Below are 19,887 nucleotides of genomic sequence, written 5' to 3'. Positions count from 1 at the left end.
ATAATATTGTTCATGAGTTTCTTCAACTCTGAGATTGCACTTGCAAAAACGTTTGGATGCCGCTGGTTACAAGAAAAGAGAAAATGATGCGGTTTACTAGGAATCTGGTGGCTTAACACTTATTCGTTACACTAACTGTAAGAGCTTTTCTTCATTTGCGACAGATTGTCAGATGGGATTTATTTCCGTTTCATCCCAGTCCCACCTTCGTTCCAACGCATCCCAGTGAGCTTAACTCAATCCTAAAATATGGCTGAGGAGAAGAAAAATGACCGTGATGCCCATCTGAGCCTCTGATTGTACTTCCTGCCCGCTGCTTCCACATCAACTCAAATGACTGCTGTAGTTTCAGCAGAGGGTGAATGTGCTGCACGATGCAGGAGAAAAGGTACAAAGCAAAACAGATGCATTTAATATGCTTGTCTAAAAGGTCGGGTGCTCAAAGGAAATTGACTTGCTTAGCTTATTGAAGGGGCGGAAGTAATGAGATGGAGTTGTTTACGCATTTACTAAACATCTGTCACAATTGATGCTCTCTTCTCGGTTATTCCAGTACACAACAAAAAAAGAAAAAACACTTCAGACGTTTATTATGCTCCTTGTCATTCCTGTCTTTCACTTTCTAGGTGACGTATCTCTTTAAAGGCGTGACGCCGGGAGTCTGGCAGCGTAGTTGGTCACAGATGTAGAGCAGGTGTGCTGATTTCCCCCCACGCAGCATATCCAGCCTTGGCTCTGCTTCCTGCTAAACAACCACACAGATTCTTGGCAATTTCATCCATTTGAAAAGGTACAGGTGTTTCACAAAAAGGTAGTACATTCTGCTTTACATGCATCCCACAATACAATGGCTCTGCAGTGTCTTATAAAAATGGCCACTTAAGATAATTTCACTTGAGTGAAAAATAATAACAGTTTAGGAAACAACACAAAGAAACCAGGAGTGTGCCTATGCCTTTCAAAATTGCTCTAAAACAGGCACATTGTACTAAAGATGTACAACATATGGAGCAGGTTTGAAAAAGAGCAGAACTGCTAACGATTGTGATAAATTAGTACAAGTCTGCATTACAAAAAAAAGACAAAAAGCAAGTGTTTGGCTAAGTTGCACCAGTGAATAGAGCCACAAGTGTTATGTACAATTGTTTCCTCAATGATCCAAAACAAATCAATTTAAATCCAAAAATGTAATTTATTCCTGTCATGTTCACATGTTTAGAGTAAATTACTGAATGTGAAATTCAATGCTAGGGTTAGGGTTAGTGAACAGTGCAACAGTTGACGCTTCAAGCTGCTGACTTTGCAGCAATTCCTTGTCCTGAAGGAGAATGTGGGGACAGAGTCTTGTAATCTGGGCATCATTTGACACCAGTAGGTGTTTATTCTTCAAAACTTACTTAGACTAGATGTTAATGAGTTGAAGTTTAAAATAAATTAATTAAATTAAGCAGAATGTATTCTGTTGTGAAACATAAACTTTTTCCATGTTTTTATGCTTCCATTTGGGTCTCAATTGCTTCCAAAAGCAGCCAAAGGACTGAAAAGAAAAAAACAACAACTACTACTGAGCCATTTTTTGGCAATAAGGTAATGTTTCTTAGTGTCTGGAAAATGAGCGGTACAATGGCTGCTGGAAAAGACAAGTGTTTTGTTGTAGACTTACCATCCAGAATCCACTTGTTGCATTCTTATTGGCTGTGCAGGAGGCTCCACTTCTGCTTTTCATAGATGTACGGTTGTAATAACACATCTATTCGCAGCAGCTTTTACTTGTGAGTGTAAACGTTGATTTGGAGGGCGTGGCCAACAAGACGCCATAAAACGACTCATTCTGAAAGAGATCTCATCATCTGAGAACAATTTTGTGTAAAAAAAATGTTTTAGATATACCATAGACATATCACAATCTGTTCAATGAAACATAATAAATCACCTTTAACATTAAATTTATTATAATGGAAAGGAATTTCAGATTGAAAACTTTTCCTTTGTAGACCTAAATCACAAAGTCTAATCCCAGCGGATGATTTCATTCGGTTGTGAGAGCCTTTCATTGTTTTCGTTCCTTTCGCTGGTCAGGTTTTGGCCATAAATGAGGCTTTGCCCATTTTTATGTTGTCTGAAACCAGCCAGCTGTAATGTTTCAGGGAGGCGATAAGAACCGTTCAGGTTGGCTGTGATGATGTTGTTGTACAAGGCTGCAGTATATTGCTCACCTCTTTACTCTGCTGAGTCCATTTATTACTTTGGTTCCGGGATTTGATCCAGGAAACCTGCTCCTAAAGTCAGTGGGGAATATGAAACTAAGGAACAAGCTAGCAAAGAATAATACAACCTGGATGGAGGCGACGGTTGTCAATGTAGCGTTTCCAACCCTGGACCAAAAGATTTAAAAAATGCTACCTGAAAACCTTCAAGATTTGCATCAAGCAAATTCATCTTACTTGATGCCTTTTGAAGAATTCAGGCAGAAATTTAAAATAAATAGAATATTCGTCTTTAAACACCTTCAGGTCAGATGCTACATTAGGACAAAAAAACAAATATCTAACAAAACCACCAAAGTCCCAGCTAGAAGAAATTGCTTGCAAAGATCAGGCAAGTAAAGATGCAATGTCAGAAATCTACAACTCCTGAATTCTCCAGAGGAATCAACAGTGAAATTAGACCTGGGAGTAAACCTCACAGGAGGACTGGCAGTCTGTCTGAAACAAACAGTTAACTCCTGCTTAGTAACGTTTAATGTGAATCTTTATTACACCAGTCAGTTTAAAACGGTACAATCCCAATATACTAGAAATATGCACAAACTGTTTAGAAGAAAGCAGGACTTTGTTTCATTGTATCTGGTAATGCAGGAAAATTCAAAAAATACAATAAAAATATTGAGGGGGAAAAAAAATAATTAAATATATTTGTTAAATCTGAAAAACTAATTAGCAGAATAAATATTTCAGAGGAACAAATACGTTTTTGTTGCACATTAGCTGCAAATTTTTCTGCTTCGTGTTTATATCTGAGAAAAATAGTCAAGTTTAAAAATGTTGTCAGATAATAAAAAAAAAGCTACCTGAAAATCTCCCCTTCTGTAACTTTGATTGGTTTTTCAGAAGTCTGTTGCCCAGATAGCTTAGACTAAACAAATTAAAGCCAAGAAAAAGGAGCAGTGCGACATCTTACACAAAAGTGAGACACAGGATTTGTTCCAACAGACTTCATCCAATCCAATCAAGTGGGCTTTTCTGGATGAGTTCTCCAGCAATTCTGGCATCTCCCAGAAGAAAGCACTCGAATTAACCTGTCCTTCAGTAATGAGGAAATTAGCTTTTTGAGCATCACAAGTGTGATGATATTCTGCTCCTTTATTGCCCTTAAAATATACCAGAAGCAATTCAACCCACATGATATGCAGCTTCAATTCGAAACAAATTATATTCTTTACTCTTTTTAGTTTAAATGGTATTTCAGGAATATAATGAGGTGCAGATATTCTGGTGGCAAGAATATCAAGCAGAAGCTGATTCATTGGATCGGTGCTGATGATGATGATAAGATTTGTACCAGAATCAAAAGTTGTAACCTCTCAGTTTTAGGACCGTGGCACTAAATGAACTCCTTTTTGCCTAAATAATTGCTTTTATAGATTTCTTCCCTCTGTTCTTAGTATTGTGCAGTCGGGAGGATTCCTGCTGACGCTCGTCTACTTTTGGACATTCGTTGTGCTGCGTAACCGTAGCAACAAGGAAACCGCTAATAGATATTTCACAAGTTCAAAAACGTACGTCGACGAAAGCCAAAAAATTCAGATGAGGGGAAGAGAAGGAGGAAGTTCAACCATCGCCGCAATCGGCAGAAAAGAAAAATAACTGGATGAAGAAAAAGTCCCAATCAAATCCCAGCCAGATTATTTTTATTGGGCCTCTTGAAGCAATAAAGTCTAAAATCTAAGCTGGAAAATGCAGAACATTTGTATTTCACTGAGACATGGCAGCAGCATCGAGCAGATAAAGATTTAAAGCAGAGCGGGAAAGAACAGAAAGCTGGATTAACAGAGCTTATAAACAACAGATGGTTTAATCCAACAGTATTGTGAAGAGTTATCTCTGCAGCCTGGATGTTGATCTGCTAACTGTAAGTTTTTATTCATATGCAATACTTACCAAGAAGAGATCAGGAGAGAGTGAAGCCATCAGCTCAGATGTATCCAAGCTTATGGCAGAATACTCCGGTGTAAATTTGGAAATAGCTGATGCAGTTCTGACGTTTCTGCAGCTGCGTTAAAAACATGCCAAACTTTGTTGGTATTCTGCTTCTGTCAAACCCCCCCACAATTTTGCAATCGCAGCGTTTCCATTAAATAAGAAACTAATAAACAAGTTTCAGTCGCATGATAAGTCAGTAGGAACCATGCCGCTTCATAATCCGCCAACTACTTCCTGTCATTTTCTTCTTTGCGGTTTCTGCCAGAGACAACATCCTGTTGTTGATCACAAGTCGAAGTTTTGCAAAATAAACCTCATCCTGGCACCAAAACGTTATTGAAAAATGTGTGTGTGTTTTTAAATTGACATGTTTACCTTTTTCGCACAAACAAGATTTTACATTTTTTAAATAATATTCTAACTTTATTGCTCCCAAAACGTCAAGACTGAGTTTAGTTCTGTCAATTATGGAGTTGCTGTATCAATGATATTTTTACAGTTGCCCTTGTTTGCTTGTTAATTCCCGTTTCCTCAACATGTTTGTGGTCTTGCTTTCCAGTAGGTTGGCTTAAAAAAAACAAAACAACAAAACAAAACAAAATGGCGTGTGGAGAAAACAAGATGGCAACCAAAACATGGGTAGTTTGTGAAGTTTAATGTTAAACTGCAGGATTTTTCCCCCCCCACATATTAGATACAATGTTCATATTTACATCAAACATAACTTGAAAAATGCAAAGCAAACTAACAAAAACGGTTCTTAAAACTGTTGGGCAATAAAACGTCTCAGAAATCTAGAATTTGTTCAAATTTTGAAAACAAATGTGGCTTCCACTGTTTGTAAGTGATAAAAAAAAACATGACAGAATGCAAACCTTGCAGTCTTATGAAATCCTGAACAAAAACGTTGAGTGAAAGCGTACATGGCAATTATTATATTTAAAATGGAGTTACAGACAGACGACTATATGTAAATGCCATTGTGAGCAAATAGAAGCACTTACATCATTTTTAACAACAATAATATTAAAAATATTAATAAAAAGGGAGGGGCTTATTAATATTAAACGTGTCACATAAAGACAAAGATGTGTTTCAGTGTTTTTTTTTTCTTTTTTTTCTCACACAGCGGGTACAGAAATATCAAAGTCCTTCAGCGGTTCCAAGCAGACACCACCGCTTAAACTAAACGCTAGCACACATATCAGGCCATCGCAAGACAACAAGGTGAGCACAGGAGAAAGTCTCACAAGTTTTAACTCTATTCCAATAACCACCATTATGAGTAAACACTAAATCACCTTTCAACATCATCAGAAATGTTTTTTTTTATTTTTTATTATTATTTATTTCACGTCAAGCACAAACACAAGAAGTTTCTTCACTGATTTTTTCCCCCTCCCCACACAAACGTCGGACATGGCGAAACGGTGCAAACCTTTTAGCTTTTCTGCAAATGTTGTGTGTCTGGAGGGCTTGTGTGCATCCTGAAACGGGCTCTAACGTTTTAGCATTTTAGCTTATATGTGGTCTGAAATGAAAAGTCACACTGGAAAATGGACTCTGAAAATAAGTGTTACTTTATATACCTAAGCATTCTCTAAAAAAATACAGTTTAGTTCTACCACAGACTAATTTTTAACTTTTTAGGTTATATATCAGAACAAATTATTATTTAAAAAAACAGTTAAATACATTAAATGTGTGGGTTGTCCTTGGAAAAGCCAATTCTTTAGTAATGATAGCCAAAGTAAATACCAGTAACTGCTGGTTTTCCTGAGGACAAGCCAAGTTTGTGATTGTCTTCACGTATTACTCCTGCATTGAGGAAAAAACTGAACAAAAACTCCTGTCACTTGATAACTGTGCAAAGGATCCACAAAGAAACGAGGCTCAGCATCTTCAGCTAACTTCACAAAAGATATGGAAAATACAGCACATGGTAAAGCGATCATGTAAACTGGGATTGTGCAGCGCGTCGCTAATCAACGGCAGCTCGTCTGTTTGCCGTCACGTGTAAGGTAGCTCTACTGTAAACGTTGGCAAGAAAAGCAAATGAACAAAAACAGACTAAAACAAATGTCTTTGGCAACTACTGGCGGATATCAATAAAATACCAATCTGGTGGATTGTACTGCCAACGTGAGAGAAACAGTAGATGCTGTTGAGTTCAAGCCCTTTGATCGTTGTTCTGGTTAATGGAGATAACATTCTGATCAAATTAGAGATGCACCGATCAGTTTTTATTTTATAATGAGTCAAAACTAAAAATACAGAATCACTAAATAAACAGATACAGTTTATTTAGCTGCATATATAGGTCTCATGTGATGTCACACTCCTGGGAGCTTTGTCGCTGACAGCCATCTTGGTAGGTGTTCTTAACTATCAAGCCATATTCTCTGCTGTCAAGATATTTGGTTGATATATCTTCCTGGTCAATCTTTTTTCCCAAAATACTTTCTTTTTGTTGGTGTGAAAGCCGAGGTGTTTGCCTACCAAGATGGAGGTTCAGTGGCTCAATCACTTGTGGGAGTTATGTATATAAAAAAAGAATAAATTGTAATTCCTTTGTTTTCTAACAACCAGTTGGGAGCATATTTTCCATTGTTTGCTATTTTTCTTCAAAAATAATGTCAAAAATTAAAAAGGCAGCCATCTTGGTAGTGAGAAAAAGCCTGATCGGTGCAGCTCTCGTTCCAATATTCCCTAAATAGCAGATCTTAACAGCAAAGCAGTTCAAAATGGTTTCGAGAGATTCTGTTGGAAAACTGCAAATTGAAACCTCTGGTGGTATTTGATTGGGTGGTCCATGTCGTAGCTCACATTTTCTACTTCTTTTTTTTTTCTTTCCATCAAAAAGAAACACCCAATCACAATTACAGTATAGTATGACTTGTAAGCAAGCAACAAAACAAAAACAAAACCAAAAGAAGCACATTCCTATGAGAAGAGACGACTGCGGGGAAGACGAGGACGAGAAGAAAAATAAAAGGGAATCTTGAGTGGCTTTTTCTGTACATGATTGAATGGTTGGCAAAAAGAAAACACAGATCCTTGCAAAAGTATTCAGACCTTGAACTTTTCCAGATTTTGTCACGTTGCAATCAGAACCTTAAACGTGTTAAACTCGGGTTTTATGATCAACCAACATGAAGTGGACGTGCAGTACCTGTTTTGTCCACTAGGCGGCATATTATGGCAAATTTCTAAGACTTTTTTTTCTTCCAACTTTTCAAAAAAGTCTATTTTACAAACGAATACAATTCAGGTGTTCAACATTATAAAGATTATAGAAAAAGAAGCAGAATGCAACACACCACACATTTTGTGTCAAAAATAAATAAATAAATTGCGACATTTGTTGTGCGTAACCATATAGCCAACATCAAATATGTAAATACTGTGGTCGCAATGTGGCAAAATGTGAAAAAGTTCAAGGGGAATGAATATTTTTTTCAAGGCACTGTAAAGGTGGAGGAACAATCAGAAGCAAACAGGAAGTGTGGGCACACATACGGGGTGAAGGCTCGAGTGGTGGAGGCAGGCATTCGGTGGCGACTACGCTAACATCACAAGGTGACTGACGTCCTACAGCTTCTGTGGAGCAAGCAGCACACAATACACAAGGGATCAGAGGCAGGAGAGAGCCCACAACTACTTTAAGCTCAGGTAATAAATAAAAGCGAGGTCGGGGATGGACGCACGTCTCTTTTTGTTTGCTATTGGAGAAGCGTACGTTGCCGATGGTCACACGGATTGCTCCTTGGGGAAAGTGAGTCCGGTTCGTGGGGTGTGAGCCGGGAAGCTGGTGTTGGAGTACATGGGCTCGTTGGTTGGGTGCTGAGTGTAGGGATGCTGAGGCAGGAAAGTAACAGGCGGGTAGGCCGGAGCGGACTGGGACTCGGGGACTTGTTCCATGTTGCAGGCCCGTTGGTAGCCCATGTATTCAGCCGGGTTCAACAGCTCTTCTGGTTGCTTCCCAGTTTCCTGCAAAGATGAGATGAACAATCTGTAGGGTATTTCAACCTGTACATATAAAGAACCACACAGAGAGTATTTATCTTTTCAACCAATGCAACGGGGGGAGTTGGAGCGTCACAAAACCACAGTTGTTCCTCAAAACGACTCTAACTCGGCCCCTGCTGCTGCCGCCTGGTTTTATTCAAACCGGCCTGGTTATAGAAACAGAAACCAGCAGACAAGGAGCCGGGGTCTGTCTGAACTGGCTGCTTCTGGTTTCTCCAAGAGCAGAGAGACTAACAACTTATTCATGAGAAAACCATTTGCAAAACTCCAACACAATCCTTAAATAAACACTGGTTTACATTTTAAAGATAAGCATTACACATACAGGAATAAACCTCTGATCATCATGCATGTTTTTATTACTCAGTAACCCTGAATGGTTAATTGAACCAATTGCTGCTTACAAAGTCAGTGGGAACTGTATGATATACACATTTGGTTTTATGTTCCAATAAATACATTGTTAGAGCAGCTTATAACAGCAGCAGATGTAGCAGAAATATGACATATGTGCATAATTGGCTCCAAACTGTTTGCAATTAAGGGGCATATTGTTTATAAATTAAACTGTAATTGCAAATAACAAAAATGCTGATTGAAGCAAGTTGAGGGAGTTTAATATCAAAGCAAGAACAAAAAAAAAGTGAAATAGTTTAATGAGAAAATATGTCACCGAAATTTTTGAGAACATAATTTCAGTTTTTGATCGCATATCACCTTTAATTTATAACAGTTGTGTAAATAAATAGATATTTGTTCCCTTCAATTACAGATGTACATGTAGGTCTCAGATATTCTCCTAAATTATTAATTTAAATACATTTTGCAGCAGGGCTAAATTATTAGGGTAAATAAAAGGAATGCCAAAAAGTAAATCCAATTTTCTTAGATGATATCATTCATGAGTAATCTGAAAAATAGTTTCTGTAAATCTTTTACATCGGCTCATAAGCGGCAGCAGCATTTTATGAAAATATTTCAGAGAAAACGACCTCGCAGGGGTGAAAAACCAATAAATTGTTGGTTCACAAACGAGCACAATGCAACGTTTGTAGAGATCGTAATCAATGAAAGCGACTCTCATTGAACATAAATAGTTAAGCCATCAGATTTTAGCTCAGAAATTAATTCACGGGTAATAGGGAGCAGCAAAATTATAACAAAACTTCATTTTACAGAGATTCAAATTCCACTAAAATCCACATTAAAACCTAAAATCTGTTTTTCTCAGATGCGACGTTATTCTTGGCAGCTGCATTTTCTGTTGCATCATTTCTTTTCTAGATCGAAACGTTCTCTGAATATGATGCATCTAAAAAATAAACAGTTCTCATTAGATTCATAATCGTCTTGCAGACAATATTCTTTAAAGTCAGATTCTTTTCCCCCAGTTAAAACAAGTCAACCAGCGCTGTATTATCACCCAATTTACTCCATGTATGAATTTTTTTGAAAGGTTAAATGCAGCAACATAACATCTACTCACAGGGATTTTCAGGCATTTTTCTGTTTGCTTTTTAAATTAAATTTGGTGTCAAAGTAAATTGTATTTTATTCACACCAGGAACGTCAAATTCAATCAGTCCACTGAATCACCACTAATTTATAACAGAAACTCAATTGCTTAAAGGAAGGAAATGAAGCTCAATTATAGACAAACATTTTTCTCAAACAAGATTTTGATATGTTTCCTTTTTTCCTGTTGTACGACATTCGTCCCTCAATTGGAGTATTTTCGAAATGTCTCTTTGGCAGCACAAAGGCTTTACCTGACAGCACTTACTGAATGGTTCAGCACACAATGGGAAAGGTCAAAGGGCAAACACAAAGCTGGGAAAGAGGGCAACAGTTTTGAACATCCCATTTAAAATAAAATCCCTGCAGATTTGTTTCATCAACTCATCTGTGTATCACGCACTCATGTCAGATTAAATGCAGCGTTAGCACACATGATGATCCATATCTAAACTGTTTGGTCAAAATAAAAGCACAAAAAAGGAAAATAAAAAAAAAACCCACAAGATTTCATTGGACCGTCTTTGTCTTTGACGCCTTCACTTAGTTTAAAAAAGTTTTTTCAATGTGTTGTATTAAAATCGTGTTTTATTTACCTTTACATGCATTTATTCACACACAAAGGATTGTGATCTCACAGCACATAATAAAGCGTGAATCTGAAGAAGCTACTGAAAGCTAACAGAGTCTGCTGAAAAACACATTTCCAGCCCAATTGGTGAAAACATTCATCGATGGATGTTTGCTGGACCCGGAGTTGACCAGTTGCACTCGTACTAAACTATTCCTCGAATGATTCGAGCGTCTCGATTATTAAAATTCCTCGAGAAAAATGTATCGGCCTCGAAGCTTCGTTAAATTATGTTTTATTATGTAGCACACCGCGTTCCGCCCGGGTCATTATTTGCGGTGGGCAGCGCTCTTACTTCTGCCTACGAGTTGTTGTGAAGTGCAAGCAGCACGGTGGCAAATTGCGCAACGTTTTGCCAGGCTTTGGGGGACAAATAAGGACTGTTGCATTCTGCGGTGCGATGGTTGGACTACGACAGCGTTTCTGGCGTTGGAATCGCGGCGTCATGGTTTTGGAGCCATGATGCAGAGAGAGAGAAAGAGAGAGAGAAAGATCCAATTCCTCGGCTAATCGTTTAGATATTTTATAGACTACTCGACTACTAAAATATTCTTTTACAACAGCCCAACTCAGACTGGAACAGACACTGGGCATGGCGGGCGAACGGCTGCCTACGTCTTCGCTCTGGAAACCTGGCGAGAGCGAATAGCATCATGAAATCTTAGAAAAACCAAAACATCTGCTAAATTGAGCTCTACAGGTGAAATTCAACTGGCTCATTGTTGGGTCTTTCACCACAAAAATAATCACTAGACTTTGAAACTCTGACCCAAATCTTTTAGACACTTTATAGGAAAATATAATCAAGAGGCCATAATAATGTGTCCGTATGACTTAACGTCATTCAAATGTTGGAGGAGAAAACCAGGCAGGACTGGTTGGCAACAGAGGATTTTATATGGTTTTGGCAGCAGCTGCCAAATGTTTCTGTCTTTAGTCAAAAAATACATTTCCCCAACCCCATGCTGAATTCACTCAAATTTAAGGTTGAATTTTACTCAATAATCCATGATTGCAATAAAACATTAATTAGTTTTAACATGAATCCAAACAAACCTGAACATCTAACAACAAACCCAGAATCTTAAGTTCATCCAAACTTAAGATTCTCCATCACTTCCAAACATGCAGAAAAGGGCAAAGGTCTTGAAATGACAATCATGATGATGATGGTACAAAACGGGGTGAGGATGAGTGTGAAATGAAACTCACGAGTCTTCCTCAAGCATCTCTACATCTACGAATACGATGATCCCGACTCTGTGAATGTTTTGGGAGGCAAAATGAACCACAGAAAAGAAACAACAAATGTTTATCTGAACATAATTGCACAAAACGTTGCGTTTGAAGGGTTATGTTCGGGGGAAATATAGAGGAATAATGCAAAGCAACAGAATGGTTGTTTAATTAAATTAGATTAGTGTTACGCATGCACTTAAGGAGACGAAATCGGAGTTGGGATGTTGAATGAGAACATGACGGATGGAGGTTGACATGAACACGGCGGATCTGAGGAAGACAAATGCTGCAAGCTTCTGTGGAGGGTGAACTGATTTAACGAAACTGCTGCTGACAAACACTGGAGACACTGACTGAAGTCTAAAAAGCCCATTTGTCTCAGGTCAGTGTCAAGAGCCGCTCCCGCTGCTAAAGAAAAACTCTGTCAGGTTATTAATGTCTTTGAGAAGTCCTGAATTAAAACCAGCACTCTGGTGCCATTTCATTCGTTTTTAGGTGTTAGATCTAAGACGCAAAGTGCTGACAAGACTTGGAATCCAATTTTTATTTTGCAAATCTTTGTTCTAGATTAACTATTGACTATATTCTGAGGATTATAATTCAAAACTCTGGGGGGAAATTTATAAAGTAGGTCTTTGTGGACATAAAATAAGGTTTACTGTAGTTTTTGTGGATGTGAAACAATGAAACACACCTCAGCAGAGTTCAGTAAAATAACAAAACGTTCCTCTTTTCTCTCAGATGTCTCTGCTCTGCTGTCCTGTTCTTTATTTTTCTGCTTTAAACGTAGTTCTCAGTTTTCCAGGAGCGGAAAACGACGTCACTGCTGATGTTTTCTTTCACTCTCAGACAAGACAGAAATACTTCTCCACATGAAAACCTAAACTTCTCCAAGGTCTTAGAATTTGCATTGATGTGTTTAAAGCACAATTTAAAATTATGAATGTGAATTTAAGTGTTTAATGTCTTGACCATATAAATTACATTGACCACATAACTACACACTTACAGTTAATCTGCATTCACATCGTCCATCTTCCCACATGAGTCGTTGCCTCTACAATTATTTGGGAAAAACGTTTAGCAAAATGTAGTTTCTTATTATTTGAGGACCTTGTACCAGTCATGATACACTGGCTGTAATTCTGTTCACTCTACAAATAACAGCTTTTTATGTCGCAATAATAACACCAACCGTTACATCGTCAACGATATTTCAGTCGGCGTTTCAGTCTGGTTTACGTTTTTTTGGGTGCGGCAGCAACAATGTGGAGGGACTTAAAAATTTTTGTTTTTTTTAATCTGTGAAATAATTTATATGTTTTAGTTCAGAGCACTAACATGTTTAGAGCATCTGTTGTGAAATGGGAAGTTACAAAAGATTTAACAAGGTGACTGAAAAATGTCTTAGAAGAAAAACCTGTAAATATGCAGTTTCAGAGGTTTTGTTTTTGTTTTTTTCCATTGGATGCATCATGCAGACGAAAGGCTTTCCGAATGAAAGGAGTATTGTTATGGTATTATTTTTTTTTGCAACAATAGGAGTGGAGGCATTTTCTTTATCAAAACACACAGCTGAAATAAGTCAAACTTATTACTTCTTCAATTAAAAATGATCTGTGGTATAATTGTACAGAAGCCATAGAGAAACGCAGAGAAGAGGATGGAAAGTATATGGTTAATAATGAAGTTCAATAATGGTATGAATCCAGACTGAAGGCAGGAAAAGGAGGCTGTGAAACAACCGAACCAGGAAGTATTTATAGTTGTGAGCTTGATTAGTGAAACCCTGCACAGCTGAGTAACGTGCGAATGACAACTAACAGTAAAATAAGCTTCAAATGACCAGAAAACGTTGGAAAAATCACTGAAAATTGGCCTCAAATAGACAATAATTACCAAAGTCCAACACATCATGAAATGTCCTTGTAAAATATTGACTGTTTGCATTAATCTATAGATGAAAAGACAGCTAACTGAATTCAGTATCTTTTATGAATCAACTTGTGTAACTTTTATACTTGACCAATTCCTTTTCTAAAGGTTTCGTTGGTATGTGCTTGATTTAAAAACTGTTTCCTTTTTCAGTTTTATTGAGTTGCTCTGTTTTTTTTTTTTTCTTTTTTAAATCTTTTAAGCTTCAAGCTAGAAACTCTGACTGCGGCAAAATCTTTTGATGATAGACGACGGCACCGACTTCTCGTTACATTTTAATGTGTTGTTTAAATTTTAATATTCATTTCTAAACTATAAGTAGTATGTATCAATCTTAAGAGCTTTTAAATTTGTAAAACAACCAACCAAGCAACCATTGCAGCAGTTTTAAAAGAAACTTTTATAACTGGAAGGAGTTTTGTGAGTCACAGATTTACACGCGACTGAAGATCTCAGCAGTTTCCATTACAAATGTTTGCAAAACGTTTCCTGCTAATGTTGTAAAAACACAATTTTGGGGTAAAAAAAAAAAGGAATGTTAATATGTTTGTTTGTTACTTATTCATGTGATGGGAAAAGGGTTTCCATTGCTGTTTTGTAAAATAACTCTGACTCAGCTGAAAAACCACCTCATGCTAACTCAAAAACATTTTATCGAACAATTTCAGTTGTTCCAAAATGTAAATTTCCATTACGCTAATGTATTTTCATGATCAAATATGCAAATTAGACAGTGACATCATCAGAACAACCAATAGCTGCATTCCTTGCGGAGGAGTAGGTAACATTGCCATGCAAACAGGTGTGCAATGACAAACGTGACCCTGTAGAGGGCGATATTACGCACGGTGTAGCGGTTTAGTGTAAGCAGAACTAGAGTTTGCGATTAGTGTTTGTTGTTGATTGTTTTTGCAGACATGTCCACCAGCTTTTCTACTTTTTTCTGGTAAAAAATGAGTTAAAAACCACCTCTACAGTTGGAGTTTGTCAAATAAACATAATCGGTGTCGTTGCTTTTGTTAAGACTTCTTAACACTTTTAAAATATCCAAAACTATTTTGCGGTAATGTCATTTATCCAGGTACTATTTATTGTGAAACATACCTGCACTGCTTTTGGATTTGGTGAGTCAGCAGCTTGAATGCAGGATGGACTCAGGTGGATCCAGGCAGATGTACATTTCACTACATCAAACTCTGGGCAGGGAGCCCAGGAATTTTGCTGATTTAAGTTATTGACCTTTTTCAACATGCATAAAATCTTTTGATGAGGAAATAAAAGTAGATCTTTGAGGCAAACGCTCAAAGATTTATTTGAACCTAATAAGTAAATCGGTACAAGGTTAGACTTCTGCTTTTAAGCGGGATTATTTTAGACATGAGAAGTGTGTAACTTGATAGATATTCCCTGAAAACAGAAAGCAAAAGACTAAATGGATTAAAGCTCTAACCCAGGGAAACCTTGTCTGTGAAATTCTCTGTAGTCAGTATTAAAATATTCACAGATAACTTATTTAATTCGCTCTCAAAGCTGCAAAACTATATTCTCTCTTGAAATAATGGGTGAAGTTCAGGTGACAACTTTATTACACCGTTTTAAAGCTGCATTCAAGAACATAAACAGCATTTGGTAAAGGTTCAGGATGGATTTTGCAACTTTTTAATTAATGTCTTTTCAGTTGAAGTACTTTAAAAGCCAACAAATGTGTCTCCTGCTTCCCTACTTATTAAACAAATATGTCACACTTTTAAAGTATAAAGTCTCAATACCTCGAATTGAAAACCATTGGAGGAAAAACGTTTTTCTGACTCAAATAAAATGTGAAAACACATAAAATGTGTTTGCATGTTTTACGTTCTCAAATTTGATAATCGGGTTTTTATGCTATTAAAGTAAAACTTTATTTACTCATTAAACCTGAAATGCTTTCTCCTGCTTTGTTTGAGAATAAACGGTGGATTTCATCACAATTTTCTTCCGATTATTAAAAGTTAATAATAAAGCATCATAAAATCCATATATTTTTCATTCTTTTGCACCCAAATTTTCATCAATACAGCTGAACCAAACATTTGGATATTAATTTTAGGAAAAATGTTATGTCCCAAAATAAAAAAGGATGCAAAGGTGATAAATGAAACTACTACAGCTTTGGTACTAATTCCTTTAGTTTTATATCTGATTGTTTCCCTTAATAAATATAAATATCCAGGCTGAACCTGCCAAAATATTGTAAACTCCAAAATGTCAACCACGACTTTTTCTTTCACATCACAGCGTTATGGCTTTGCACTGATACTTTGTAATGTTCCTGTTGATTTTGTGAAACAACAAGTGAAGCAGAAATGAGACGCATTCAGTGGCAGCGCAGATATTCTGCTTTCACAGCTCCACAGGAAACATGAAGAGAAAATGACAGCGGCTTCAGACATCTCCATTAACGACCTTCTAATTATTCCAGGATTAAACAAAACAGACGAGTTACGTAAACGTTTTGTGTGACAAGCCTCTTCGGGATCCTGTCAGATGCTATCCCTCTAGAAACCAGGAATAAGCGCAATTATCTTCTGTTTGGGCTTTAAAGGTGAATAAAAATAAAACTATCTGGTAAGAAACAGCAAAATGTTTCTATGTGCTGCTAATGAACACAAATTACATCAATCAGTGATTCTGTGTTTGTGGAAACTCGCGTCAAAAAAGACAAAAAATGTGTAACAATAACATGGTCAAAAACGTTGGGTTTAACTGACCACCACTCCCACCCGTAGGGGGCGACATTTCATACTTTTATGACCTTATTTAGTCAAAAACTCAAAAATAATGTCATATATAAACGCAGATATTGCAACTATTTCTAAATCCACAAAATTTGTGAATTTAATTTTAAAAATAATAAAAAATAATCACAAAATCAATCACAAAACACTGTGAAAAGAATTTGAATTTTAAGAAATAGTTCTAAAATGCAGAGACAGGCATTTATTGATATTTTAACAGTTTGACGTCTGAACACGAGCATCTGAAGACATTTTTATATTTCTCTGCAGCTGCAGCGTTAGCCAAAGGCTCCCGTCCTGCTGGTCCGTGTCGTAGTTTTTCTAGAGGCGTCGCTTTCAGACGGTCGGTTGCTGTGAAAACACAACGACGACAGCAGAGCACGTCCTCTGGCCCCCAGCAAAACTTCCAACAAAACTCCCAAGTTTTTGTGAACAAAATGGAGCAGAACAAGCCTTTGAATACCTAAAAGGCAAGGAGTTACATTTATAGCCCACAAAATTATGCTATAATTAAAGTACATTATATTTACCTTCCAGTCAGATTGGAGGTAAAAGGCTTTTGCATTTCTGCTCAATTTTGCACAAATGCAACACTGATAAAAGAAGAACCAACTCGAATGCATACATTTAGCAGCGAGGGTTAATCTAAATGAAATCTGGCTCACCTTGAAGCCATTTTAAGTAGCAGTACATTAAGCAGATAACCTAACCTTGGGGGAAATAAGGCTCAAATAAGTTTTTGTATCTGATAATGTAATAACACTTTCACCATGAAAGGATGCAAAGCAAATACATGATTAAGACTTTGCAGATTTTATTTCACTGATTACAACTAAAAGTTAACTCAACAACCTCCTTGTCTCATTTTATATGTAAATTTTGGTTCCTAGTGCACAGATGAGTGGTGGAGTGTTATACAAAAATTCAAATTAATAGTGTAGGCAGAATACAAACTGAGGACGGCAGCAGCTTGCTGAGGATGCTGACTTTGGCAATTTTCTTCCACTTTCAGTGTAATTAAAAAAAAAAGTTTCTTGTTCTAGTAAGGAGAACATAAAATCAGCAGTTTCAATCTTATTCTTTGATATTTGCACAAATGATGAAGGCTTCTACATCAACCATTAATCATCAAAAAAAAAACAATAAACTATTGCTTCCATTAAATCTTTGTTTCAGAAGACGCTTTTACTTTGAAATTGGGTGGCAGCATTTTAATTACGGACTAAATAAATGAAACAAAAACCAACAAAACCACGAATGACCAGTAAGAACTGCTGGATTACTGTGATTGGTTACGTCTAGCCAACAGCAATGCTGTTTTTGGTTTCCCATTTGAGCCACACTAAAGGGCCATTGCACTGTTTTGTTCACAGGTTGAGTTTGTGAGTTGAGACAGATTTCTTCATCTCCTCTTCAAAATTTAAAATAAATGCAATGATTGGATGCTTCTGCACTGTTCAGCCGGGATTTGCTAAAAACACAGACTGGATTTAAAGAAACCTGAATTTGTGAGAATGCATAAAAGGAGCATTTCTGATGTCATTATGGCATTGAGAGCACCTTATTGTTGAAAAGCAAACCCCAATGTGAGTTTCCACTATCATTTGCATCGCTTTACATTTAGTAATGTTAATTTTTGCTTATCTTATTCCCACGATGCATTTTACAACTAAAAATGCATCCATTTGTAAATCTCTACTGTTTGATTGTATTTTTTTCTGCTTTTTCCTTTCCTTTTATTGATTTGCATATATTGTCCACTGTTGTACATAATTGTTTTGTTTTTAGATAAACAGATAAATATCAAAACTTATTGCCAAACTGAAAAGTGAAAGAAAAACTGTTTGTTTCTGGAGTTTATTTTCTTCCACGCAGTAAAGACAAAGTTAGAAAGACAAACTTTGAAAAAAACAAAAAACAAACAAACAAAAAAAAACATGATATAACACCTCCAGCATTATAAAACCTTTACCATGTAGAAAAGATTACGAACTGCCCTGGCTGGAAAAGTGACAAGTGTTGGTATCAGCAGCTCTATTTGTCTTCCGGTAAGTTTTGCCGTGATGTTTACTTGCCTCCTTCCAGCGAAAGGTCACTAGAAATCAGCATTGAATATTTAAACAGGAACCAGTTTCTCTGTGATGAAACATTTCTGTCTTGTTGAGCTTTGGGGGCCAGGATAATATTTGCTGATTAGGAAGATGATGTAAATCACACGCTATCTCTCTTCACGTGAAATGTCAGGCCGGTTTATGACGCATCAGAGATTTCAAACTGAGATTTCAATAAAGAACTCTTCACTGCAATTACCAAAAGTTGTTTCTGGAAAAAGTGTGTTCAAACCCTCCAGCGAAATTTCACTGGCGTTCAGGAGGCGCAAATCTTTGGCACAACATGGTGTCCCAGCAACTTAAACATGCTCATGCATGCATCTCTCAGCGCATCCGTGCAACGACGACGTTCCTTTCTGCCTGTCTGTAACCGTAATGCCTCCATTAGAGTTGGAGGATGCTGCTTTTTTCTGCTAATTTATGAAACTGCTACAAGCTGCAGCTGGGGTGTCATCTCACACACAGATTTTAATTAGCCTTTTACTCCAACCATCATCCACCTGCAGCTGCTGACTTTGCTGTGAAAAGTTTTTTTTTTTTTGTTTTTTTTCTGTCCCAGGCTACATCATCCGGTTCATTTTATAGGTTCTGTTTTGGAAGGAGTTTTGAGGTAAAAAAAAAAAAAGAAGAAAAATTGATGTGTATTCCAATGGTTTGCCCGATAATGAATGCAGTTTTGTCTGCAACATCTGTGGCATAAAATAGAGCTTGTCCTCCAGCAGACATTGTCAGCAACTGGTTAAAGTGATTAATAATACAAAAACGGATGCAGATGATTTTATAGGAGGCTTGATTGTTCGTAATTACCCCCAATCAATCTCGGAAAAGGCTCAGCTTGATGTTGCAGGTTGTAAATAAGTAAATAAATAAATCTGCTGCATGTAAACCTGACGACTGATGTGAGTTTTCCCGACGTTGTGCCTTTTCATTGTTTTAAAAGCAGCTCAGAGAGACGATTCTATTTTTATTCCTCGTGCATGTCGAGTAATTTTTAAACGAACTCACGTTGTGCCGCTTCATTACTGACAGAGCAGAGAGGAAGTTTGAATCAGTGAATCATCCAGTCATAACATGGCAAATCATTTCTGTAAGCAGAAAACAAAGTGTCTCCTGGCAACCAAACACTGTCTTCAGGGAGAACAACTCTGCACTTTTTTTTTTTTTTTTTTGCAGTTGTTTTTTTTCTTTTTATAGAAGAGAATTAGATGCAGGTAAGTTTCTGATTTCAGACCACAAGGTTGGAGGACCCGTCATGCTGTGGGCCTGTTTATTTCTTCCTCTAAGGTTCTAACTTAATTTGATAGTTTAGTTTGATAAATTCTTTGAAATTCCACTTTGAGATGGAATTTTTTAAAAACGAAAATCTGGTGGATTTCACCTGGAAAATGAAAATGTTTCCCCCCCGACTGAGTATTTTTTTTACAAGGTCACAGCAAAAAAATATATGG

The 19,887-nt window shown here is 37.0% G+C and overlaps 1 protein-coding gene across 4 annotated transcripts in view; it reads right to left on the bottom strand.

Annotated features, from left to right (window-relative positions):
- Nucleotides 1–4,838: 4,838 nt before the first annotated feature.
- nectin1b (nectin cell adhesion molecule 1b) overlaps nucleotides 4,839–19,887 on the bottom strand; it is a 205,484-nt gene continuing 190,435 nt past the window's right edge. For 2 of the 4 annotated variants that reach the window (XM_055028725.1, XM_055028726.1), the window contains one exon: nucleotides 4,839–8,192. In XM_055028725.1, coding sequence (XP_054884700.1) covers nucleotides 7,953–8,192 — 240 coding nt within the window. In that variant the 3' untranslated portion in view covers nucleotides 4,839–7,952. The remainder of the gene's footprint in view (nucleotides 8,193–19,887) is intronic. The other 2 variants (XM_055028729.1, XM_055028728.1) reach the window with 2 other exon arrangements.

The sequence above is a fragment of the Poeciliopsis prolifica genome, unplaced genomic scaffold (assembly GCF_027474105.1).
Source record: "Poeciliopsis prolifica strain line A6 unplaced genomic scaffold, Auburn_PproV2 SCAFFOLD004, whole genome shotgun sequence".
Lineage (NCBI taxonomy): Eukaryota > Metazoa > Chordata > Actinopteri > Cyprinodontiformes > Poeciliidae > Poeciliopsis > Poeciliopsis prolifica.
This window is presented reverse-complemented; position numbering and strand designations above follow the sequence as displayed.